Source organism: Blennius ocellaris, assembly GCF_963422515.1.
Source record: "Blennius ocellaris genome assembly, chromosome: 14".
Lineage (NCBI taxonomy): Eukaryota > Metazoa > Chordata > Actinopteri > Blenniiformes > Blenniidae > Blennius > Blennius ocellaris.
This window is the reverse complement of record NC_137663.1, coordinates 4,127,585-4,154,362: the sequence shown is the minus strand read 5'-3', so window position 1 is coordinate 4,154,362 and position 26,778 is coordinate 4,127,585. Positions and strand designations below refer to the sequence as shown.

Genomic DNA, 26,778 nt, shown 5'->3' with positions numbered 1-26,778 from the left:
TGTCGTATATATTTTACTACTTATTTTATCAGTATGGCTCATTGTGTGACTGGAATGTACTCGATTACAAATATCATACTTAAAGGTCTGAATGTAAACGACATAAAAGGGCGTCCATTTAGGGTGAATAATACATTATTTTCCTGCAGTTGGAGGAGTAATAATACCTGGCATAATTCCCTCGGGTTGTTTTCCTTCTCTCTCAGGTGCGTCCCTCCCCCCCGCTCGCAGCTGATTGGACGGCCCCCCTGTGGCCGGCTCTGATTGGCTGAGCGCAGCGCGTCCGTCTCATCCAGGTGGCAGGTCGGTACTTGAGTTCAGGTAAACTCTACCTGTGGGCCGCGGATTACCGAGGTGTCAGTGGCGCTGCGGCGGGTACAAGTTGACGTTATTACCTCTGTGTGCACATTTTGGAGACGCTTGTAAAAGATAAAGACGCTTTGAATGGCAGCGAGTGTCGGCCTGGCCATGAATCCGCCGCAGACGCCCGAAGAACGGGCGGTTTTCACGCAGCTCAAGCCGGTGCGGATGTCCGGAGGGGCGGACGGAGCCGAGGACCCGTCCGTGTTCGAGGACGTCAAACCCACGGTAGGAAGCAGCGACCTCCCGCTGTGGAGGCTCGGGGCTCCGGGGACTCTCCTCGACATTCAAACTCTTACAATTAGGAAGTAGCTGTCTGTGCTGTGATTGGCTGGTTTTAATGTGACTTTACCTGCTGCTCACCTGGGGAAGGAGGAAAGGGAGGTTAAAGTCCTGGAGACACCTGACAGGTTGAGAAAACACTCACTTCTGGACCTGCAGGCCACAAGACGCATCCAACTTGATTTCATCTTGCAAGAAAGATTGATTTAATTACCTTCACACATGCATCATACTCTCTGCAGTCTTAATTTACTATGAGACCAGTTGTGATTCTTGATCTTGTTCCAGTTGGAGAGCAAAGGTCATGCTTTGTCTTCAAACTTAGATTATCACCTCTTACCTACACAATCACACATTCTGCTTTAATGCACAGTGCAAAAAGGTTTAGTTTTTCATGATGGTTATTGTCATATATACAGATAGACATTTACTTTGCTGGTTCCCAACCTACGAAGAACTAAAAGACCAACTAAAATAGCATCTAAAATATTAAATCCCATCTAAATTGAACATCTCTGCTTCCCTCAGCAACACAAACGTGTGACCAGTAGCATAGACACGACCGCTGCATTAAAGATAAATGGCAGAGGATTGTATGATGGTCCTGCATGATCTGGACACAGTGCAAACAGAAACCAAACACCTGTGGAAGGTGCTGGGTTTGATCTGCTGCCAGCTATTTGGTAAATAGGTGGCACATCAGGACACCCGCCACAAAAACAATCCACTGCTTCACAGGTGATCCTCCATCCTCTGTCTGCTTCTGTTTACACACATTAATGTGATGCGTGATCGCTGATGGAGTAGTTTGGGTTTATGATTTTGATCTATCCTCGGGATGGAAGCTGTCACATGCTCGAGCTGTTTTGAATTGGCTTCGTGGCCTTCCACCACCGACCCGTCAGCATCTTTCAGCAGCTCACAAACATTTCTGCGTGTTTGTGCGTCGTGGACATGGGGGGGAATGTTGGAGTTGCAGAGATTTGACTCAGCAGCCACAACATCCATCAGCATTGATATTTAATGTCCGATGAATGAATCTGAGGCCAGAAGGTTCCATCTCATCCATGTGACTCTTATTCACATTTTTCAAACCAAACATTGCTCAGAATGTTTTTTTGACAAAAAAGTGCATTGAATATGAACATTTTCAGTATTTACTAATGCCTCGCTTGACTAAAACTAGATTACAGGTATTCCTGCTATAATTTTACTGTTCCAGTGTAAGTGAGATCAAACAGGAATGATTGTGGCTCCTGAGAGGAAATCAGTTTGACTCATTTGTTCTTGTTGGTCTACGATGTGGAATAACTGTCATTTAAGGCTTTCAAGTTGATTTAAAATGCATACAAATTATTTTTTGACCTTTTGATGTACAGTATATTAAAACTTGATCTGGAGCATGGAAATGGACAAAACCTCAATTCTTTTAGAAACTAAAAACTAAAATATTAGACAATGCATTTCTTGCTGGATTGTTTTTGATGACTAACATCCAACAATTTCATCTCTTATTTGGAGAAAAAAATAAATGAAACCTATATTATGACCTACTATGTGCATATGTTAGCATTTTTCACATGAGAGTTATGTACTTAAATGAAGATTTATTCAGAAGTTGTAATGAGGAGGAATGAGGAAGTTACCATATATGGTCATTTACCAGATAAGGGGTTAAAAAAGATGTACAGTACTGGTCCTATATCACCTTGGTGAGTTAAGATCCAGGATTTGATCAATCCAGCGAAGCTGAAAGGATTTTCCTTGGGGAGCTGTTCTCATCTAGCTATTTAAATTCTTCAGTTTAACGTACAAGACGCTATGTACCAGATGAATGTGGGGCATAACGACGGTCATAAACACAAAGTATTTTATGGCCCAAGCTAGTTTGTGTGCATGCAGGATTCCATGAATCACTTTGTAACAGAGCTGAAGAGCTGAGCCGAGCGGCGTCACTTTTATGGCTGTCAATCATTGACGGCAGGCCAAATCTCGACGTGTTTGTCAGGTTTTAAATGTTCTCGATGCCGTACAGAAGCTTTCATCCTGCGATCTTGAACGCACCTGTGATGCCGTTTCACGTGAGCTTCCTTTATGTCACTTCTGCTGTGGGACCTGCAGTTTGGCTCCAGGTGAAATCGCCTGAATTCAGCCGCTTTCTTTCACTCGCGTCTCGCCGCTTTAACATCCCTGCTTTTATGCAAAACGTTAAGTTGTGAAGCACAAAGAAAGCAGGTTAAATGAAATAGTTACCCCCCTCAGGCAAATGAATGCCAGCTGCAGCTCGAGCAGGTCGACCTCAGCTGCTCTTTATTTTACCTCCAACTATCAGGCTGTCGGTTCCTCAAACACACAACCGCAGCTCCATTTGTGGGAGAAAAAAACAAACAGAAGGAGCTCATTTCAGTCTGTTCGCTCACTTATTTTCTCATAAAATGCTGATTTTTTTTCTTCTTTTTTTGCGTGGTTGAAAAGCTCCCTCACCTCTTGTTCTTTTTTCACTTTCTTTTTTCTTCCCAGACAGGTCTTTTTGTCATTGTGTTGGTGCTTTAAAGAGCGTTTGACTTAACTCTGCGGTGTCGTGACAGCCGCATGTGGCCCGACCTGTCTGAGCAGGGCCCGTATCTCCATTAACTGCCCCGAGGCAGGTAGGGGGAGGGAGCCAGCCAGGGAGTGAGAGAACAAGGGAGGGAGGATGATCATGGCTGAGCTCATGAGAAAAGCGCAGTACTTTATAGTTTTAGCAGGACTCCAGGCCTCACTGGACCAGTTGGAGCTTCTTTAGACTCGCGGTTGAACAAGAGGTTTGGTTTGCTGGAAGATTGTCCTGTAACATCTACCATATCTGTGTTTCCTCACAAACTTCAGGAAATGAACTTGAGCTCACGTTGTGAAACTGAACCCTGTGACGTGGTGTAAATGTACTTTCAGGCAATGACTCTGACTTTATTTGACAGTGACCCCGGTAAACTGCAGAGGTTTCTCTTGCATTCCTTCCGAGACACTGCATGAATTCCGCAGTCTTTAGAGGGGTCATATTCTACAACATTTCAAATCTTTCACGTGGGTCCCGTTGGTCCAGAAACCTTGTATTCAACGTTTATTGCTTTTCCTTGATTTTCCTCCATTAGAATATCAGATCATAGGAGTTGCATTCAGAATCTGCTGTGTCTGTGTGAGCTGGACTGGCTCCGCCCACACACGCCCATCTTGGGGAGAGGAGGAAGTACTTCCTCTCGTGGCGCCATGTGCCGGAGCAAAGCTGCCCGATTGTGGGAGGAGTCAAAGTGAGGGCCTACCTTGATTGTGATTGGCTAAACCCCTGATGACACTTTATAGGGTTTGGTTTCTGATTGGCTGGTAGGAGCAACAGACTTTTTAAGAACTGGAACAAGCCAGGGAGAGAGAGGAGTCATTCCAGGTATGGAGATGATTATTAGTGTTGGAAAACCTTTAGCAAGGGAATTTGCATAATGGGAGTCTTTATAGATGGAACACAAAGCCGTGCTGTCATCTTACTTGAGTTATTTCTATCATTTTACAGTCACTTGTTGAGAAACATTTGTGTCCAGAGGCGATCTGTCTGGGAAAAGGTCCTGTAGATGTTCTCAAATGAGTTACATGTACTCCCACTGTCACTAAATCTGGAAGGATATCTTTATTTACAACCAACCATGTGACTATTAATGAAATAATTTAGCATCTAACAAGGTTTTTGTGACTTGGATATAAAATCATAATAAGTGTAATTCAAATGTTATAAAGAAGTATAACTTCCTTTTCCCTACATCTCATGATCAGTATGAATGTAACTTTCTATCATTATTAAAACTTTTCTGTGGAATTCTTAAATTCACACATTTCTGTACACATTCAATTTAACCCTCTCTCTTTTCCTTTATTTTAATTTATTTATGGTTGAGTTATAATCAAGGGCTTGGTTCAGAAACTGAACATTAGTCAGCCAGGGAACCAAACATTGGAGTATTTAACAATATATGAGTGTTTGGGTAACACATGGCGAATGAACTGAAGACAAGTTTGATCATTTCCACTGTAAAACTTGCATTTAGATTTTGTTTACACAACATTTGAAGTGAGAACTAATAGTTTTTGCATTTTTTGTTCCAGAAAAGTTTCATGTTTACACAGCAACATTTTGTAAACCGGTGTCCATTTCGGCACAAACGCTGAAAATGATGTAGTTCACATGTTGATCCACTAGTTGGTGCTGTTGGTTGTTTTTTTTATGGAAACCACACACACACACATTTTACCCCATTTTTATGGAAACGGATTTGTGCATTTTCAAGAAGTAGCATTTCCTCTGTTTCCATGGAGACAAAGCATTTTCAAAAAGTCTTATCCCTTATTTGCAACAACAGCCGTTTACTATGGCCGTGGTACACATGTGCAGTAGCAACGTTCTGCTGTCTACTCGGAAACAGAAGTTGGAGCATTTTTAAAAGGTTCCACTTGGGGAGACATTCTCAAAACATTTCCCAGTGACTCTGGGTACTGTTGTGAATTTTAGGTGCCCAAGATGCAACAAAAGTTTTGTGTGTATTTTATTGTGTTCAGACGTGGTGAAGTGGACTTAGTTGCATCACTACTTTAAGATATGACCTTAACGGGCCACAGGGACTGAACGCTTTCATTACAGACCATTTTTGCCACATTGGATTTGTTATTTACTCTAAAAACACGTCTGAAAACAGTGAAGTGTTGCCAGTCAAAACGCCCGACACAATGCAAGGCTGCGGAACAACTTGTTTTGTGGAAACAAGTCCAGAAATCTCACTTTGACAGTCACAGTGTCGCAGCTGCAGATGAGCTGGGACACTCAACTTCAGAGTCATGCTTTACTTTTTATCAACAGAGAGCTGTTTTGACGACACGTCTCAGCCAATTGTTTTTCTTTGTTTCGTGTCACTGTTCTGACAAAAGAAATGCATTTCTTCTCCATCAGGAGTAATGATGGAATAAGTAACTCATATGAAACCGCTTGCCAGATTCTTGTGATATTATATCAGCGGTGAGTTTCCTGTCAGACGGAGAACAGACGACAGGTGAGGTTACAGAGTAACTCTGAGGCTTCACGCTTCATGTTTCCGGAAGATCGATACACAGATATGGATTTAAAGTTTATTGTTTCTTTTCTCACAAGCTGGGTTTTATTTGTCACGGGGTAGGGTTTTCCTCATGTGCTCATGTTTGACATCATGCTTTGGACCTTTTAATTCCACACGGTTCCTCTCGGAGGGCTTTAGGTTTGACTAATAATTTGACTTCCAGGACAACACATGCGGCTGATTTGCATGATTACAAATATCTTCGCTTGCCAGCCTTCCTCGTAAGACAAGGGAAGTAGGTTTCTTTGGATTTAAACCTGGGGTGTCAAATGTCAAACCACCCCAAGAGGCTCCATTCCAGCCAAACCACCAAGGAGATGATCAAATGTTCAAAGAAAACATTGATTGTTTTTAACTAATCATCCCTGCTTTGGCTCTGAAGAGCGCAGACGAATATCCCACTAAGAACTCTTGGTCTTGATGGAAATTGAGAATGGATGCACAGTTATGGGGGTTTTTTCAACCTAATTTCTTTTATTTTTACACTTCTGTCTCCAAATTCAGCTGATTGGCTTCGTGTGTGATGTACAGGTTGTGCAGACATTGATTGAGGCTTGTGCACATGCTCACAAGCTGGACAATTGGAACAATATTTCCTCTGTGGTGTCATGACTCGCATTCCAGATTCTCCTGGGATTTGGTACTTTTATTTTGACAGTCATGGTGATAACAATTTAACCTGGTCATCTGTCCACTTGGGTGTCGGTGTACAGGTTGTTAGTGTTTAGAGCCCATTGTGGTCCGCTGCATGTGTGTGTGGTTTCACTTCAAAAACAAAAATAGCACCAACTAGTGGCCTGGCATGCTAACTACATCGTTTTCAAAACTTTTCTGACACAAAAACGCCAAAAATGAAGCATTTTCCCTTGAAACATGGTCATGTAAACGGAGGCTTAATCTTAACTCTGGTTACGTTTGTTCATCAGTGTGTGCAACGAGCCAAACGCTCCCACATGTCCAGACAAGAAGCAAAATATCAAACATGTTGCACAGCTTCAGGATCATTATTGAGGAACGAGTGTGATGAAGGATTAGAGATTAGGTTTTAGAAGTGAAACAGATCGCTGGCTGATGCACAGGGATTTAATCTCCTGAATGTGATGTGCATTGAAGCTCACAGATTGACGTGATCCTCTGGCAGACAGATTCAAACCTGACTCAGCGCTGATGGCCTGCACCCGTCGTGCCCGCAGACAGTCACATTCTGCTCTTTCCCAATACCTGAGGTCTGCAAATCTCTTTAATAACCTCCACCGTTTACCCCCGGCTCGTCTGGGAAAACAGCCCAAATTGCTCCACCAAGTGAAAACAAAAGATGAAGTCACTTTGTGGTGAGACGAAGAAGCTTCCACGTCTTCCAACATGTAGTTTAGGACTATTTAACCCAATACTCAACCTTCAGCTAAACCCTTTCTGCTCAGTGTTGCAAGGACTAATAAATAGAAATAAGATTTTGCAGGTTAATGTGCGGCTGAAGTTTGAACAGGGATGAACAATACTGGAGTAGGACTTTACTTTTTGTTTACTGTTGTTTTCACAACAGTCGGATGAAATACATGCTGATGTTGCACTTTGTTACGAGTCACTTATTCACTGTATTATTCACCGTAACCCCACAGATACTGCAAACAATGAACACAGTTTGTGAAATTTCTCCTGCATCATGTTTATATTGTGTTCATGTGCACATCAAGCTTTTTAGCCAAAAAACATCAATACGACAAAAAAACAAAACGTCCTGCAGTTTGCTTGACTGTGTGCATGAACATTTGTACCCCTTTATATTTAATATATCTGATATGATTAAAACATTCTTACATGCAACATGTTGATTTTGTACCAACATTGAACATATGCAGCATTTGCAGTCACACTATTGACTTCCTGCCTGGTTAATTGTAATTATTGTGCATCTAAACATTTAGTTTTTCAGTATATGTTGACTGAAATTGAATGCTTTTCCAACTGCAGGATGTCTGTTTGCACCTACATGGAGGATATGCATCACTCAGAGTCCTGCTATGTCCAGCAGACCAGTGATTTCCAACATTTTTCTGAAAGGACCCAGATGTTTACCATTATGACCCTCGTCAACCCCCGACTACATCCTGCAGTACAAAAAGAAACAGTTGAAAGAACATCATGACACACTTTGTTATATTCTCTAATGATGAGTTTCTTTAAACTTTTTCCACCACAAAAGATTAATTTGGCTCTATTTTCATCCATTGACTCCATTGGTATATTCTTTTTTTTTGTCTTTTTGACAGATTCATTTTTGTCTCCAAGCTAACATGCCGCCATGTTTTCTCTCACCGCAGACCATTTTTAATGGTTCTATATCATAGTTTTTTCAATGATGTCACATCAGTGTCAGTCTAAAAGTCCCTCCAGTGAGCTCCACTGACAACAAGCCGTTTCTGTGGCTGTACTTTTAAATGCTAATAAGCTGTGTCTGTGTACACTTGCTACATGTCTGTTTTCTAGTAGCGTTTGCGAGGATAAAAAATGTATGGTAATTTTATTAAAACTGATAGAAAACTATTATAAAGTGGATTTTCCATAATATGGGACCTTTTAATGTAAAAGCTTAAACTTAATACCTATTTTGTTGGGAATCACTCCTTTTGAGGCTTGGTTGCATCTAATTTCAGAGGAGAAAAGTTCTGACATGTTCCACATAACACAGCTTATCAGGCAGTTTAGTGCAAATGTTACGCTCACATGCAAAGACAAGAATACTCATGTCATTACATGCATGTCAGCACACATTAAGCCAGCGTTTTCTGTTTGATGTGTGCACATTTCGGAGTTTTTAACAAGTTGTTGAATGTTTATGCTGCTTCACATATGTGGATTTAATGAATGTGCATGAAAACATTCAAACAGTCATAATTAGACATGCGTCGACTTTCACATGACCACCCGTTTAAATGAAGTGTGTTATTTAATCAGCCTCCATCTTAATAACTCCTTCTCTTTTCCTTCTCAAGACAGTCAAATCAGATCTCCAGCTAAAAAGTTCTGGACACTTTTTCTTAATTCGTCACTGTCCTTAGAAGCCAAAACAAAGCTCCACTATCTCCCCGTTCATCGGCAGCCATAAAACTTCAGCAATGTCGCAAAGGTTTTGTTTTCACTGCAGTGACCCTTCATAATTCCCGCTGTGTTGATTCACAGCCCACAGACAAGAGGCCCCGTCCAAGTCCAGGGTGTGTTTTAGTGGAAATCCCAATGGTCACCACGGCTCTGCATTCCTCGAGGCCATAAAGGAAGCGCAGCAGCAGGTCTGATGGACACGGTGTCGGGATTTAACGGCCTGTTGTGGTTTTCAAGAGATTTCTATCCATCCTGGTTTTTATAGATCTCTCACAGTTGGAAGTCTCTGTGTTTTTACTCAGGCCCGTTGAAAAATTGTGTAGTTTTCATGTTTGGCCACTAGTAGGTGCTGTTTGTTTGTTTTAGTAATGAAACCACACACATGCAGCAGAGATCAATGGGCTAGAAACACTAACAACAGGAGAACACGGACATTCTAGAGCAGGGGTGGGGAACCCTGGTCCTCGAGAGCCGCAGCCCTGCAGGTTTTAGATGTTTCCCTGCTCAAACACACCTGTTATCATGATGAGGCTCTGCAGGAAGCTGGACAAGGAGCCACTAATTGCTGTCAGCTGTATTGATGTGAGGAGACGTCTAAAACGTGCAGGACTGCGGCTCTCGAGGACCAGGGTTGGCCACCCCTGTTCTAGAGGATAGACCACCAAGTTGGATTGTTATTATGGTGACTGTCAAAATAAAAGTGCCAAGTCCAGCAGAATATGGACTGGGAGTCATGACACCACGGAGGAAACCTCGTTCAGAGCAAGTGCAGAAGTCGTGTTTCCACTGTCTTCAATGACGTGGGCCCTGAGCATTTCTGATGTTCCACCTTGGGAGAATCTTCAGAAAGTTGTTTTCTGAGTACTGTTGCCGTGTAAACAATCCCTCAGTGTGTCGAGTGAGAAACGGTTCTGGGGATTAAAACCCTCAAGCTGTCTTTTCAAAGTTGTGTCAGCTGCATCCAACAACTCTGTCAGCAAATGCTGGCCTCACGTTGAGAGTTGTGGCTCAGTCACACGCAGTTTTTACAATCTCTGCAGGCTGGTTTTCATACAGTCAGCACACTAAATGGAAAATACCAGTCACAGCAGATATGATGACTTCATGTTTTTCACATTATAGGATCTGATTGTTAAAGCTGTTATGATCCGTCGGCAATATGGAGCAGAACGTTTCTCCTGCTAGTTAAACACTTAAAACCAACAGTGTCTGGTAAAGCTTCATTCATAGTCTGTTGTTGTTGTTTATAACTGTGGCTTGATTTTTATACCGTCAGCACACTGAAAGAGAAACCCTCGTTCCTCTGGCTGGGATGGATCAGAAGTAAGTACCTGCCTTGTAAGTGTCGTTGCAGTTATGTAAAGAATGAGCCGCAGCCTGGACCCGGGGCCAGAGCTGACAAAGGTCCTTTAAGGATGGATGTCGGACCGGCCGGAAGTGTGGAAACTCCCCCTGGATCCTGTAAACCCGAAGGCAGCTGATAAGAAACGTCGTTATCGGGCCAAAGTGTTCATAGCACAGCAGTTGTACCTGTTCTCCAATTATTAACCGACTCCGTCTCTTTCTTTCTTCTCCTCCATCGACACACAATACTCAAACTGTAGTTCATCAACCAGGCCGCTTTGAGGCCGCCAGGTCTGTTTAATGGATCCAACTCACACCAACCGCCCTCTTTCATAAAAACACTTTATCCCTCGCCTTGTGCAAGAGGAAAAAGTTTTCTTTGTTTACGTAGAGCTGAAGGTGCCGCTGCTCTTAAAGCCATCAAGTCCTAATCAAAAAGGCATTTGAAACGGGAGGAACGGCTCGTGTGATTTACGGGTTGGCGTGTTTCCATCGTGAGGTTCGCTGAGCCTCAGTGTCGCTCTGAAAATATGCAAAACGGGAGCGTTTCAGTATTTTTCTGTCTAATGATTTCTAGAGCACTTCTCAAACACGTAGTTTAAAATGTATAAACCAAGACAGCTCAGTGACGAGAGCTGGAGATCAGGTGGGTGAAATACACAAAGAATGAAAAAACAAATGATAAAACCCTCAAATGAGCTATTAAGATCCATTAGTGTGTATATATAGCCAAACATTGGTAAAAATATCCATGTGACTCGGCTAAATTGTTGAATACGTGTGTGAGTCTTAGTGTCTCTGTCCGTCCCACCAAACACTGACATGAGTTTTTAGGGCTTAACCTGGTCGCTCCATCAAAGCCTAGTTTCAATGACTATATTGGGGCTGAATGGAGGCTGTGATTGGACCGTCTAATGTGGTCCAAACATAGTCGCTGAAATTGGGTTGTTGTAGGACCGCCATTGGAGGGTCTAATAACAACCTAGTTGAATGCGGACTGCACAATGTCTGACTTATTTGTTTCTTTGGTTGCCAAGCATTGAACCTCTGAAGCCTACACAGTGAAACTCGCCGCAATTCTAAGTTTTGATTTAGTGAATACAACTATGTACATAATTAAATGTTTTATCAGCACCTTTATGTCAATTATCTCATTCAGAGTCAAAGCTTAACATCTACAGCAGAAATTGATGACAGTCCTTTCATTATCCTGAAACAGATAAGCAAGATAGATGCATAAAAAACATGTTGGATCACTTTTTCACCAGAAAAACACGACTTAATGGAGACGTCCTGTCAACGAGCTGAAAAAGATGGCTCCCTCACATCAACACCTCATCAGTCCAGTTCAGGAGGTGTCTGCCAGTTATTGAGTTCATGAGTTTTGCTTTCAGGGCGAACAAAATATGAATCTAAGCTGTAAAAACACTTGAATGGATCGCTTTCAGAAACAACTGCTGAGATTAGACTTTACGTTGCTTGTAGTACTTCCAGCCTGTGTTGGAATAGAAGAGCTGGATGGAGGAGGGAGGTGTGTGTGCGTGTGCGTGTGTGTGTGTGTGTGTGTCACATTCATCTGGCAGCTCTATTTTTACCTGCCTGTGTTTAGGTTTCACTGCGTTGTTCTCATGCCTTCAGCCTTTGTTGTGGTTTGATGAAGTGAGTTTCTTTTTTTTTCTCCTCCTCTTCATGCGTCGGACTGTCACCACGCCCACCGAGGGAACTCTCCACCTGTGTCTGTGTGCACGTGCACACATACAAAATGTTTGCAATTCTGTGTGTGTGTGTGTGTGTGTGTGTGTGTGTGTGTGTGTGTGTGTGTGTGGTCTCGACCTCGTGGATTCTTTCCAGCTCGTGCACCTCTGAAGGAGTCACTGTCTGCTTCATAGCCTCTGAATAGCAGCCACACAAACACGCTGATGCTCAGCATTTAATCAGGGATGAAGATCACATAATTCCTGGACTTAAACACAGGGGGGGGGTACCTGTAGTTTAGTTCTCTCTGTGCTCTGCCTGTCCGGTCCTGTCACTTCTCAAAAGTCCAGATTTCAGCACACATTGTCTTTGTTTTCTTCAATTATATCGTGTGTCTTTTCTCAAAACAAGATTTAAGACCCGGACGTGTTTGTTGGTTTTTCAAGTCGCGGCTGCTGTTTGTCAATTCAGCTGCTGCTTTTGTTACAGACGTTCTCCTCCTGACCCAGGCCAGCCACACAACGTTGAATGTACTCCCATTACTTTTAAATTGTACTGTGTATTACTGGCAGAAAGGTTGTGTTTCCAAATAACTATTTGAGGCTTTTTCAAGTGAAAACACAAAAGTTTCATAGCGTTATGGGTGTCTGTTTACAAGACAAGACAGAGCTTGGAGCCACTGAAAATGCAACTTTTTGAAAACCTGCTCCCAAGGTTGAAATTTCTCAATGATATTTAAGCTGGTTCACAATCGATTTCTTAAAACGTTGCAAGAAATACAAACAATTTCAGGATGGATTGAAGCCGGCGGGTTTATTATCCTAGTCCTGTGTGTGTGTGTGTGTGGTTTCATTACCAAAACAACCAACAGCACCAACATGCACCTACATTGTTTTCAATGTTTCTACCATTTCCTGTGTAAACGGATAACATTTTCAAAACTTTTCCAAAATGCAAAATCGATGTTTTGAAACATTGTGCAAATGGAGGCTAAAGCTTTGATGTGTATGTGATTATACTTGAGCTCCATCGTTATCACGCTGAAATCTAAAAAACACATACTGTCTTTAATCGCCGATTGACACGCCTTCAAACACTGCAGATATGAAAACACGCAGCAACACTGTCATGAAGCTTGGCGGAGGTGAAGTCCCTCATCTGGTGTCTCTTGCTAATCCTCCTCTTGGCGGTCCATCCAGGCGCTGCCACAGAAACATGAGCTGGGAGGAAAGGCAGGGTGATGGAAACAAGATTTTCATACGAGATTCCAAAGGAGACAGTGTCAGATAATACACCATGACGGTTTCTCTTGTCACCTCTGTAACGCACCTCCTCTCGTTTGTGTCTTTCCAGACTCGACTAGAACTGGACAAATACCTTCCTCAGATCCACAGTCCACTCCTCCATCCTTCCATTGACCTGAACGACAAGAAGTACCGCCGTGAGAGCGCCTCGGTGGTGGACGAGTACTTCTCCGATGACAAACCCAACACTCCCTACAGCCTCAACATCAACGTCATCCTTCCAAGCACCACTCACCTGCGCACAGGCCTGTACCGGTCCAACGCCAAAACCCTCACCCCGCAGCAGATCAAGACTGAGCCGGGCCTGGAGGTGCCCTGCTCGCACTCCAGCAGCACCCAGGCCCTGCCGGACTTCACTTCCGTCTTCAGCATGCCTCCGGTCGTCAATAATGTCTTCATCAAGCCAGACATGAGCTCAGCAGGAGTGGTGAGCGTCTCTACGGCATCCCAGCAGCAGCAGCAGCAGCAGCAGCAGAGTCTGGACACGGACCTCCACATTGGCCCGCAGCCTCCACAGCCTCAGGTCTACCACATGCCCATCAGCAGCTGCGGCGATCTCACCATGACACTATCGCACAGCAGCCCGTCGGCGCACGGTTCCTCCGGCAGCAGGACCATGCTCAACTTGGGCGGCATCGCCCTGCCCACGTCCAACGGCGGCTACATGCTGCCGGAGCACCAGCTACAGCCGCACCACAGCTACTACCAGGCCTCGCCCAACGGCGCCCCACACCACACCGCACCCCACAGCCTGCCGCCCTCGCCACCCAACTCCCAGCCAGGCAGCCCGGAAGGCCAGGCGGAGCTGCACGGCTTGGCGCAGCAGCCGCCGCCCTACCAGCACACGCTGGGAGGGATCAAGCTCAGCGGGCTGTCGCCTCACGCTCTGCTGATGACGCACGGCCAGGGCGTCCTGACCGGACCCAAATACAACCGGCGGAACAACCCCGAGCTGGAGAAGAGGAGGATCCACTTCTGTGACTACCCAGGTCTGTAGAGAGAAAACCCTCAACGTCCACTGTGGTTAACATGGACGGACTCGCAGCGTGTAGCACCATGTTACAGCAGGGGCCGCTACTCACTAGAAGGCAACATTCACACGACAACAGCTACTTTTTGAAAATGACCCATATCGATCATTGAAATGCTGCTTCTGCACATGAGCACAACAGCTGAAGTAAATAGTTCTTCTGCATATGCTCAGTAGCTTGAAAATCTGAACAAAGTTTCCACCGTGGTGTCATGACACCATGGAGGAAACCTGTACCAAGTCCATACCCTCCTGGACTTGGTACTTTTATTTTGACAGTCACCGTAATAACAATTCATCTTGGAGCCCGTTTAGAGCCTGTTGTTCTCTGCTGCATGTGTGTGAGTGGATTCATTACAAAAACAAACATCAGCACCAACTAGTGGCCAAGCATGGCTAAATCGTTTTCAGCATTTCTGTCATTCCCATGGAAAACAGCAGAAATGCTGGACATTGTTTTAAAAATGTTGCAGTGGAAACGCAAAACTTTTCTGAAACGGCAATTTAAAAGTGACGCGTTTCTCTGAAATTACAAGGTAAAAACGATGAATAAAAGCACAAAATCAATGCATTTTTACTTGAAATATCACCCACAACAGCACCCACTAGTGGTCCAACATGAAAACTACATTATATTCAAATTGCTTCCACATAAACGTGAAACTTCATTGTTTTCACCTGAAATGCCATGTACAAATTAATAGATCAATAATAGAGCAGCTGTCCATGACAAATCCTCTTTATGTACTTTTCATTCAATCAAAACTGAAAGTTAAAAAAGATTTACTGTAGTTTCCAGTTACACAGAAGGCTTTAATGTGGAGCAGCAGAGACGACACATGAGTCTTTAAACTGTTTCCAGACTGTTTCAGAATCCCAAGCGGTTTCACACACACAGACACACATATAGTCCTACACACCACAAATCTAATCCAACAAAATCTCCAGCAATAACACTCTGGAAATTCTGGAAAGATTGAATAGGTTGATTAATGCATAGATATTTAAAACTGGTTTCGTCAAAACCAATCGAACAAGTTAGTCCATTCTGCTGTCAGTGTCGTTCTTTTGTAATCCCAAAGAAGAAACACACACCGCATGCAAATTTATATTTTAATTTATGACAAAGTTGCTCTGCCTGAAGCCAGACTACAGCAAAAACCTCATGAAGAATTTACTTTATCGTCTTTATTTCTAGTGTGTTGAAATGTTTAAAACTCTTCAACCAACATGTTTGTTAAATATAATTATAGAAAAGTAAGACCTGTGTTTATCCAGGAATCTGAATACTTTTCTATTTGAATTGCCTCTTCCTTGTCTCATCGTCCTCCTCTGGTTCCCTCTCAGGCTGCACCAAGGTTTACACAAAGAGCTCTCATCTGAAGGCACACCAACGGACACACACAGGTAAGAAAACTGACCTTTTGAACTCCAGTCGTCGGCCACAACATTAGAATCACCTTCAGTTGAAGTGTTGTTGTGGTGGGGAGGGAAGAATCAGGGCAAATGCAGAACTTTTGGTGTGTTTTGGACGCCGCTGCTCGGAGACACTGAAAAAACAATTGTGTGGAAACTGCCCACAAGGTGGAACTTTTCAAAATTGCTTTGACTCCGTCTCTTTATTTGACGGACAAGATGGACAATAACAAACATGGCGGCTTTCAGAGTAGGGGGGGTGGATAAATGACCTTTTTTCCCAAAACCTTCGTGTAACAGGTTTATTTTGACCTTATTTATATATAAAACACACAAGTAACCTGCATTTTCAATTTTGGTTCTGCTACTGCCTGCTACTGGCATGTTTTGATGTACTGCGTATATCACACTTTTGCACACTTTTTTCAGCTATATATGATAATGGACAATGACTCTGTCTCAACATTGTGTACAAATATAGTGATTACTTGTTTTATTTTGTTCATTTATGAACTAAAAGGTATGGTTTATACTAGAACACACCAAAAAAAAATCAATAGCATGCACATTATTAATGATTATAATGGCTGAACAGACAGTCTTTCCATCGCGGCACGGAATTCTGTCAAGGTAACAGTGGATCTGTCAGTTGTTTTCCCCAAAACTATCTTGAGGTTGTTGCCAAATTGTTCTGGTGTTAGCATTGTTCTCTTTCGTCCCACAGTGGCAAATATTCTGAAAACTTGGCTACTTCTGGGAAGCGAAACGGATGTGTCCCTGGCATAAGTCACCTCCTCGCGCATTCTCTTTGTCTTGGCTTGCTCATTGTCCGTGTCTGAAGCAGCCTGGCTTCTAAGACCAATAGTGGAGGTACTACTGGCAGCCATCTTGTCTCAGACTACCTAAAATAAACAAATAAAACATTGATTAGCATGACAAATGTGTGAATGTAATATATGATACGTTACTGTTGAGCCATTAAATCACAAAACTTGTCAAAAGTGGCAAAATTCGAGAAATTCGCCCAAAACGCGGTTTTCCTTATATGGCCAGTAGCAGGCAGTAGCAACCTGAAAATCAAAAAATGATATTATATATGTGATTTGTATATAAATAAGGTCAATTTAAACCTGTTACATGCAAATTCTAATTTTATCCACCCCCCCTATTCAGAGCATCATGACTCCTGCTATGATGCTAACTCCATTGTTTTTTTTATTCCTGTCATTTTCCTGGAAATGGACATAGTTTTTCCTGAAACGAAATGCACAAACGTTGCAATTTCATTTGAAACATAATGAAAACTTGACCTTGAAGCACACAAGACCCTCATTTTAATGCTCTTGTTTCTCCACCATTTTTATGAGCTACTGTTGCTTCGAATCATGATTCCGTTTATCTAAATTTGTAATTCAGTAAATTGGTTGGGAAACATTTTTTTTTTTTCTATTAACCTCTTTTTTTCAACACATTTTGTGAACTAACGATATCTAGCTTGGCTCACTGAGATGTTTGACCCAACCAATATTGTGACGGCCAATAACATAAAAAATTGACAATTTTATTTATTTATTTTTTAACCCATGTCCTGTTGGGCAGCTTGGGCAGACAATATGATGTGATTGAGAGGCTTCTGATGTCAGAACAGTTTTTACTCTTGCAACAGGCAGAGACTAAGAGTCTCCCCATGTTGCTGCTTTATTAGAAGTTTGCATGGCTGCTGTACACAACCGGGAGGGAACACTCAAAGAGCGAGAGGAGAGAGAAGATTGAGAAGATCCCACCCACCCCAATTTCGATGGGTATACACCCGTGCCCATATCCCCCCCAACACACACACACATACACCTACTTGGGGGGAGGGGGATGCTTCCCTCTCCCAAGGCCACGAAGGCCGCAAGTCACGTCCTCCACCAGGCCACTACAAGATCCTATCCTCCACCAATCCAACCGCGAATAGGCAGGGATTGATACTTACCATTTTAGATGGAAGCTAGAAGAGGCACTCGGTAGAGCGCACACCTTTGCCGACGCCACATTTGTCACAATGGAAACCAGTGGATTACAAGGTTATTTGATCCACCACACCACTCCTTCCATCATTTGTCATGGTGGTTTGAATTACTTCATGTCGTCACTGATTTACACACATTTTACCATTTCAGTGTGACCCCTCCCTCTGACCTTTGACACCCAACTGCTAACCAGGGTAACAGCGTTACTGCATCATGTGGTGTATCAGTGGATAGGGAATTGAAACTTAATATTTCAGCCTTGGTTTCACATCAATGGGATTAAAACCTGTTATGACGAAAATACTATTTTGACCTTTTCGTGACCTTTGAATTGCGCTCAATATTTAATGAGACCAACCTTGGGTGAAGACAAATCATCCCTGAATATTTAATGCAATTTGGGTGAATAGTTTTTGCGAAAGCTACGTCCACATCATCAGACGCTGATCTCCTTTAAACCCCTACATGAGGTGCCTCTCCCATCCGCTTTGTCTGGTACGATGTTTCGCAGGTTTTTGGGATTTATTCGTGAGCGGTTAGCTATTAACATCCCCAAAGCTAATCGATTGATCCTTGGATGGTGACAAATTATCCATTAATGCAATTCGGCTGAGTAGTTTTTTTGGTCAAATACATAAATACATCCAGACCAATCAATAAATACAAGCAACCTTCGCTCCAATGTTCTTTGGCGAAGGTAAAAAGCCGATAATAAAAGTAGTTTTCCCAGAGACACCCTGAGGACCGGTCAAGTCAGCTGAAGGGCCACATCTGGGCCCCGGGCCTCATGTTGCCTACGTCTGCTCAAACTATTTCGACAACTCCAGCTTAGTGGGCGTATCGACTTCCTGTTAGCAGTCCAGGCAGCTCAATTTCCTAGTTTTATATGAACTTTTTTTTCCCAGACCCTGGCAGGCTTTGCTCATGCCTCCTCTCTTTCTGTCAAATTGTTTTGATTAATCCGGGATTTAAACCTGCAAACAGCCTCTATAATGCAGTCGTTTTAAGCTCATTTATTTATACATACTTTGTCACTTTGCCAGTTTCGCTACACCCACTAACAATAATACAGACCAAGAAGAGAAAAAAACAGCAGTGACTTTAGTCCGATTCATAGTTTTTGTTTTTTTTGCCTCTGCTGCATTTCTGCGTGCCTGTACCTGTCTTCAGAGAGGGAGGGAGGGAGGGAGGGAGGGAGGAGATTGGACGAAGAAAAGAGGAAAGACACTGTTAAATTGAGGCCAAACCAGTTACTCCTGCTTTTCAGTTCCTCCTGGAGGATGAAGGAGGGTTTCTGAATGGGGAGAGATACTGGTTTCAATGTGTTTCCCTCCTGTAAGGTGAAACCGGAGGAGTCCCGGCAGCCCGACCTCGATTTTGGACATTTACTCATGCGATTTATTAAAAAAAAAAAAAAAAAAAAAAGCTGCAGAGCTGGTGAACACGTGAATCCACGAGCCAAAAGGGATAGCTCTGTGTCCGCGCTCATAAATGAGATGATAAGATAAAGGTTTATGGATCAATGTGGGGAAGTTGGTTTGTTGCAGCAGAAGACAAACAGGCCCTAAAATGTGCAGTGGGAATAGTGAACACGATGATCGAAAGTGGAGGAGCGACACAAAAATCCCATCAATGAAAACTGTATGTAGAAAAAATAGTGTAGGAGACTGAATAATTCAATCTGCAGTAACTTTCCATCTCGAATCTTCTCATTAGGAATTTATAGAAGATTTGAGTACCGTATTTTCTGCCCTATAAGGTGCACCAGACTATAAGGCGCACCTACATTAATTGACATAATTTACAACTTTGTTCATATATAAGGCGCACCACCCTATAAGGCGCATGGAACAGACCAGTGGTCGGCAACCTTTACAGCTCAAAGCCATTAAGTTACATTTTCCACTGATTCTAACACCCAGAGAGGTGCACATGCCTTATTTTGTTAGTCCTACCTGCAGCCTATGCCAGGAGGACACTACACACAAAACCTGCTTCACTGCTGGTTGACAACTTACAACTACCAGTAATAATAATGATAATAAACTAAACTACGTGAAGTAAGCAACAAAAACACAACACAACACAATTATTACCGACACCACAAACCAAATAGAACCCCCAATAATTGCATTTAAAACACCACAAACAGCTGCAATGAATTATGGGAGTTTCTATCGGCTGCACTGAGGAGCTCAGGATGTCCCATCATGCCTTGCAGCGACAAATTTTGTGTTGTTGGAGGTTATTGTGGGTTTTTGTTGGGCTTGTGTGTGTGTTGATTGTGTTTATGCTGTGTTTTTGTTCCCCAGTTTAGGGAGTCATTATTTCATCTAGTTTATTTTGGTTTGTTAGAACGTTGGTGTGCAACCATGAGAGATGAAGGTGTTGTGTGGAGTGTCGTACGCTCTGAAGCTCCGGTAGCGAAGTTAGAGTTGTCAAAATAAAAGCTTCTGGGTGTTCAGCTGGCAAATAGCAGTCTCAAGTAGAGCAATTCTTCCATATATAAGGTGCACCGGGTGATAAGGTGCACTGGCAGCTTTGGAGAAAATTTGAGGTATTTAGGTGCGCCTTATAGGGCGGAAAATACGGTAATACCACATTGGAGCACAGGGTAGCAGTATTGAGTCAATCTGGAGGTTTCCTAAATTGGTTGTAAGCTCGTAGCTCCTGAGAACTTCAGGTTTTGTTTTTAATCCACAAGCCCTCTCTTTAATGCGACTCACTTCACCATCTTGGGGTTCAAAACGGTACAACACACCGCAAGCTTTTACCTTTGGTAGAAATCGCCGTAGATGCATAGATGTTCTTGAGAGTGATGGTTATTATTTCAATACTCCAGAATACATAATATCACTTGATTAAAAACATACATATTGTATTTTTTTTTTTCAATGATGAAAAGAAAGAGGATGTTTTTTTTTGCAGGTAGAGATTTAAGAGTTAACTGAATTTGTTTATCTTTTAAGGTGCAGTACGTAAAATTTCAGTACCGTTACCTTCATCCATAAGGTGGCAGAAGTGAGTCTCTCGCGTTTATTCTTCATACAGTAGAACATGAATAGAACAGCAACCAGAGTTATTATTTTATAGAGTACCGAAACATTCGCTGAAATACTTTTTTCTACTCTGCACTTTATAAAGTGACATAAATACCTAATTTACATCACAATGTGCCATTTAGCCATCATATATTCTGTAAGAATATTAAAAACACAGGCCTCAATTGAACATGTTTTTTTGATTTATAGTATAACATTGTGTTTAAATTCTCACTGTGTCGGTTAACCTATGATGAGCGTTGGGCATTTGCCCAATATAGGGTTAAAGTTCTGCTTCATTAGCTGAGTTAGCCAGCTAGCTTACATGCTTTTCGGTTTGTCTGTCTTTTCTTTTTTTTACTGTGGTGGTGGTGACTGAACCTCCTGTCAGATCCTCTCCGGCCGGTCGCACCGGGCCTGTCTCGTCTTGCTCAGCGTTCAGTTAGAAATGACTCACGACTTCATCCTGTTTGGAAACATTTCGCTAAACTGCAAGAAATGTCAAAGGCAAATCAAGACTGGATTATCAGAGTCCCTCCCACAGGCTGACGTGTATTGACACAAGTCTTTTCTGCCATAAAACATCATGTTTGCATGGAATACATCTTCAATACGTACCATAAGAAGTGACAATGTGTTCACAGTCCTTTTGAGTGGCGTACCTCTGGGTTCTGTTGTGGGCTCCCTATTTTTTAACTGCTCTTTGTAAAAGGCGTCGCATCCCAAACTGTGATGACGCCAGGCTTTCTGAAACAAGATTTCTCTGTTAGAAATGTGAAACTCCCAATTGGGGGTAAAAGCTTTGCCACAGACATAAAATAATCCACTAATCATGTAAGAATATCCTGTTACACATCAAATTGAACTGAATATAGAAGATATTTTTACAATTCCATCAATGCCATGATCCATGACGTTTCCACTTTTGAACACGCACACAGAGGTCCAGATGTAGTTATTCATATTATGATTAAACTCCTCACACATTTATCTTCTGTGCTCCGCGGGAGATGCAATCGCCATACAGAAAGAACAAGACGACACATTGACCACAGCAGGATACACTTGCATCAACATCACACTCTTTCTACACATGAATCCACTCATTCGCAGATTCAGTCCAAACTTGACACCGCTGTCCTCAATCACCAGCTGGTGTTTGACTCCAGGGTCGCTTTCTGAATGTTTCTCAATCTTTATCTTCTCCTCGGTGATGAATGCGAGGCTGCGTTGGTTTGCTTTAGTCTTAAACTCCGCTCACACCTTCAATCCCAACAGGACGCTGCAGTTGGTTTCTTATCCAGAACAAACACCATACGATAACCTGACCCATATTATAGCCACTTTACCTCCCATTTTATTTTCCACCTCGCTCCAGACGCCATCATTATTTTATTAATAGTCTAATCATTGCCAACCTGAACACTGAAGGACTCGCTGATAACGTCTGTTTCACTCTTTGGACTCATTTAGAACAAAATCCAGATTCAGACTCCTACACCCACAACAACCCGTTTTCAGGATTAAACTGCTGGATTATGAAGTTTATTCTAGTTCACCTCAGATTTGATCTGTGTGGGTGTGTTTGTAGGATACGATAAGACTTTGTGTCTGTTAGTCACCTTGCAGTAAAGATCCAAATCCTGTTACTGAATCTTTTAACATCATTTTCAAAACGGGCTCCGACGCAACACATAATAATCAACTTTCAAATTGAGGTTTTCTTTGCAGGGTTGAGTCAATCAGTGTTGAGTTTCAGAAGTGCAACGATGAATTTACATTCAATACATTAACTGCACAGTTTCTGTGAATTAATCTGATTGATTTAATTTCTCCCTCATTTTGAATTTGCAGCGCATGAACATCACACGCACATTTAAGCTTACAGGCAGTTTCAGAATCACTAGTGAACCCATGCATGCACAGAGAATGTCTAATATCCAAGACAGACTCAAACCAGAGTCTGTAACATTGTGAGATGGGACTGTTTTCCACTACACCACAGTGACGCCACAATGTTTGAAATTATGTCATTTTTAACAAATTAAAGAAAGCCTTGAATATCAAGAGGTAGTTGTTGTTTTTTAATCTTTTAAAATAGTAAGTATTTAGTTAAAATGTGTGAATCCCTTCAAGTCAATTTCATAAAACTCTTGTTTTCCACAAGTGCTTCACATCTAGAATGGGAAAGATCAATAATGATGATTAAATAAATGGAAAAGCTTAAGAAAAGTCAGTCCAATAAATATAATTCAGTTTATAAAAGATATTGACCTAATATTAAAGGAGTCATATTATGCAGATCCTCTCTCTCCCTGGCTTGTTTCAGGTTTTAAAAAGTGTGTTGCTCCAACCAGCCAATCAGAAATCAAACCCTATAAAGTGTCATCGGGGGTTTAGCTAATCACGATCAAGGTAGGCTCCTCCCTTTGACTCCTTCCACAATTAGGCAGCTCTGCTCCGGCACATGGCACCACGAGAGGAAGTACTTCCTCCTCTTCCCAAGATGAGCATGTGTGGGCGGAGCCTGTCCAGCTCACACAGACACAGCAGATTCTGAATGCAGCTCCTAGGATCCAATATTGTAATGGAGGAAAATCAAGAAAAATAAATAAACTTTGAATACAAGGTTTTTGGACCAATGAGGCCTTGAGAATGTCTTCAGAAGCTGTATAATATGACCCCTTTAAAAAACGGGCACGGGTTGATCGGGCACCGGAGATCACGGAGGGTTCCGAGGATTCTCCTGCTCTGTGGGTTCTGGAGCAGCTGGGAGTGTTTGTCCTCACTGTGATGTTCCAATGAGTTCAAGTTCAAAAACATCTATAAATGAGAAGTTTCCAGGAATGGGTGTTGTTGATGTGCATGTTGATAAAGACCCTCACTATCTGCCCCTTGAGCAGGATAATCTGACTGTCCTGGGTAGTGGAGGCAACCTTGACCATGAGGAGCCACTTCAGTGTGTGTGTGTGTGTGTGTGTGTGTGTGTGTGTGTGTGTGTGTGTGTGTGTGTGTGTGTGTGTGTGTGTGTGTGTGTGTGTGTGTGTTGCCCTCTTCACAAACACTCATGGAGCTGATAAAGTAAAATAAAGTGTTGAGGTTCTCTCAGACGTTTATGAGCCTCCAAGTGTTTGTTCTTTGACTCAGATGGTTATAAAACTGTTCGTGTGTGTGTGTGTGTGTGTGTGTGTGTGTGTGTGTGTGTGTGTGTGTGTGTGTGTGTGTGTGTGTGTGTGTGTGTGTGTGTGTGTGTGTGTGTGTGTGTGTGTGTGTGTGTGTGTGTGTGTGTGTGTGTGTGTGTGTGTGTGTGAGACAGACAGACAGACAGACAGACAGACAGACAGACAGACAGACAGACAGACAGACAGACAGACAGACAGACAGACAGACAGACAGACAGACAGACGGTGTTCCACTGAAGAAACAGAAATGAAGGAACTTGTCTTGTTGGAAGGGATTATATCTTGCATTTTGTACAAAAACTAGCTGTAAAATGAAATATTCCCTGAGTGACGTGTTCCCGTATAAAGCAGCCGTTACAAAAGCCTCTTTGTTTCCAGTGATTGATGCACTGTAGCTGGACGCTGTCCTCTGTGTGTTTTGTTGTGATTGTGTACAGCTCCATTGTGGTTCATAGTACGAGCACACATTAATGGATGTGTGTGTGTTTGAGGTGGGGGGAGATAATACTTCAGTTTTCCACCTGATCAAACAGCTTTGCTTTCAACAGCATTCAGACTATAGGTTCTGTCAAAACTAAAGACCTGATTAAAGTTGCTTGTATAGTTTTTTTTTTCCTCAGGAAAAGAGAAAATAATAAGAAGTATAAATAGAGGCGAAATAAAAAGGAGGGGGGGGGGGGGGGGTGGCGCAGTCGTTAGCCCCATCTCCTCACAGTGACAATGTTGTGGGTCCAAAAAACATGTACCAGTCGTCCCTGTGGGTCCTTGAATTTCTGAATGGAACATCGGCACTGGAGTAAAGACTCTTTAGTTAGAGTGGATATCATTTATATATTCAGTGGCTCTTAACACCTAGTTTGGCCTGAAACCTTGTTCTTCAGATGTTCAACCTCGATCGGTGTTTTAGATGACTTTATTGGTAAAAACCTGACGAATGTCTCTGGTACCTGAGCGCCGCCCTTTGTACCACAGCGAACTGGCAGCTCGGGACGGATGGATGCAGTGGAGCTTCTCAGCCGACCTCCTGGCAGCTTGTTCAGGAGTTGATGCACCAGTCAAGTGTGTTTGCTCTGTGCGCATGTGTCGTATTTCACTGGCCTGTTTGCAGCCCTCGGAGACAATGGCGAGGGAGGCGGCTGCGCTTTTGACCTCGGCAGCGCCGCCAAAGAGCAGAAACCAAACACACCTGTGGATCTGAACCTGCTGCACGCTCTCCTGGAGCCTTTAGAAACTACCACATTGGATTGTTTATTGTGTATACACTCCATAAAAAGACCTTTCACCCTCTCAATGTACTCTGCTCCTATTAGACTGGAGAGGATGTGATATTTTAGAAGCGTGTCGTTACGAGATACGTCTTCTTCTCAGAGGAAAACTGCACTCGGTCAATCAAAAAGCTTTGGAAATGTGCCCTCGTTGCTCTTTGGACTGGTGCTAATGGCCGTCACTCCCAGATTGATGGTCAATAGCAGAAGCTATCTAATCAGCGCTAACGGGGCCCGCGCTGGTAATGAGCCCTTGATGACCCTCACAGGTAAAGAGAGTCATGCTCACCTTCACGGCACCTGAGCGGAATCTGCTTGTTTTTCTTTTGTCTTCTGCGGTCCCAGTTTTTGATGAAGATGAAATATCAGACGATGACGTGGTAAGAAAGAAAAAAAAAAAAGAGAAAGTTATGCTTGTTTTGGTAATAAAATAGTACGCAATAGGGTTTCACAGGAATTTCATGCTTGAAATTTGACTTAAATTTTTAAAATGCATCTTTGTCTTTTTTTGACATCGAAACATATCAAAGGTAAAAAAAACAAAAAAGAATTACTTGCCTGAAAAGAAGAAATCAACATGCTGATGATCAGGATTATCCATCTCGTGAGCATGTGCACGACAACTAGTTACTACGACCGTGGTGTGCACGAGCGGTGACAGCGTTTCAGAGAAGTTGCATCTTCCCCGTCCCCACGAAGATGGAGTTGGAGCATTTTCGAAAACTTCCTCTTTGAGTTGCCATTTTCCAAAAAAAAAAAGATTTCAGTGTCTCTAAGCACCATTGTCACTCAGACGGCCCAAAAATGACCAAAGTTTTCACTTTGAAAAACATTGCTGAATGAACGGGACCAAAAAGCCTCATGAGCTTTAATTGAACTGTTGACCTTAAGAGTCGGTCCAGGATTAATAAAAAGGATTAAAATCCATATTTAAAAAAAATTACAAAACCTTTTTTGAAAACATGTTGAAATATTGTTAAGAAACAATAGAAAATGTGTTTCTCAGGTTTTCTCTTCAGTAAAAGATTATTTTCTGACTGCTGTACTGTTCTCGGCGTTACTTTACGACCTCCAGTCTCACTGTCACCTACTGGACAAATTAGGAAATGCATTTAATTATTTCCGAATAGATCCAGATTCTTCTATCTCTCATTGATTCCCTCCTCGGCCCTGAAAGGACAACCTTTCTCTCCTGGTTGTGGAGACCGGCTTGTCGGGCAGAAAGGTCAGCGTTTGGGTGTGGTGAGAAGAGCGTAGCACCGATTGTCATCAAGCTTTGTGTCTCTGCTCTGTGTGCCAGACTGCAAAGCTCCTGGGAGAAGTTGATATTCACCCTTTCATCCATTCTTCTTTTTTTTTTTTTTTAAGAAAAAGCAACACGTCCCATCGTGATTCTAACCAAATCAGTCGCGTGCGTCCTTGAAGCTCCAACTAATGAAGCAGATCTATTTCCCTCCTCTTCAGAACTGCAAGGCATCAAAACAAATATTTGCATGTTTGAATCTTTTTGAATATTTCAAATCACAGCATGTGACGGAAACAAATCCAGCGAATAAGACGAGAGAAGCCTGAAACGGTAGAAGCGCCGAGGGAGTTGCAGGAAATAATGGACG

At 42.6% G+C, this 26,778-nt stretch overlaps 1 protein-coding gene across 1 annotated transcript in view; it reads left to right on the top strand.

Moving 5' to 3' along the window:
- The first annotated feature begins 349 nt into the window (after positions 1-349).
- The window catches only part of klf5l (Kruppel like factor 5 like), a 29,536-nt gene continuing 3,107 nt past the window's right edge, over positions 350-26,778 (top strand). The window contains exons 1-3 of the mRNA XM_080508619.1: positions 350-588; positions 13,266-14,205; positions 15,594-15,653. Coding sequence (XP_080364745.1) covers positions 445-588; positions 13,266-14,205; positions 15,594-15,653 — 1,144 coding nt within the window. The 5' untranslated portion in view covers positions 350-444. The remainder of the gene's footprint in view (positions 589-13,265; positions 14,206-15,593; positions 15,654-26,778) is intronic.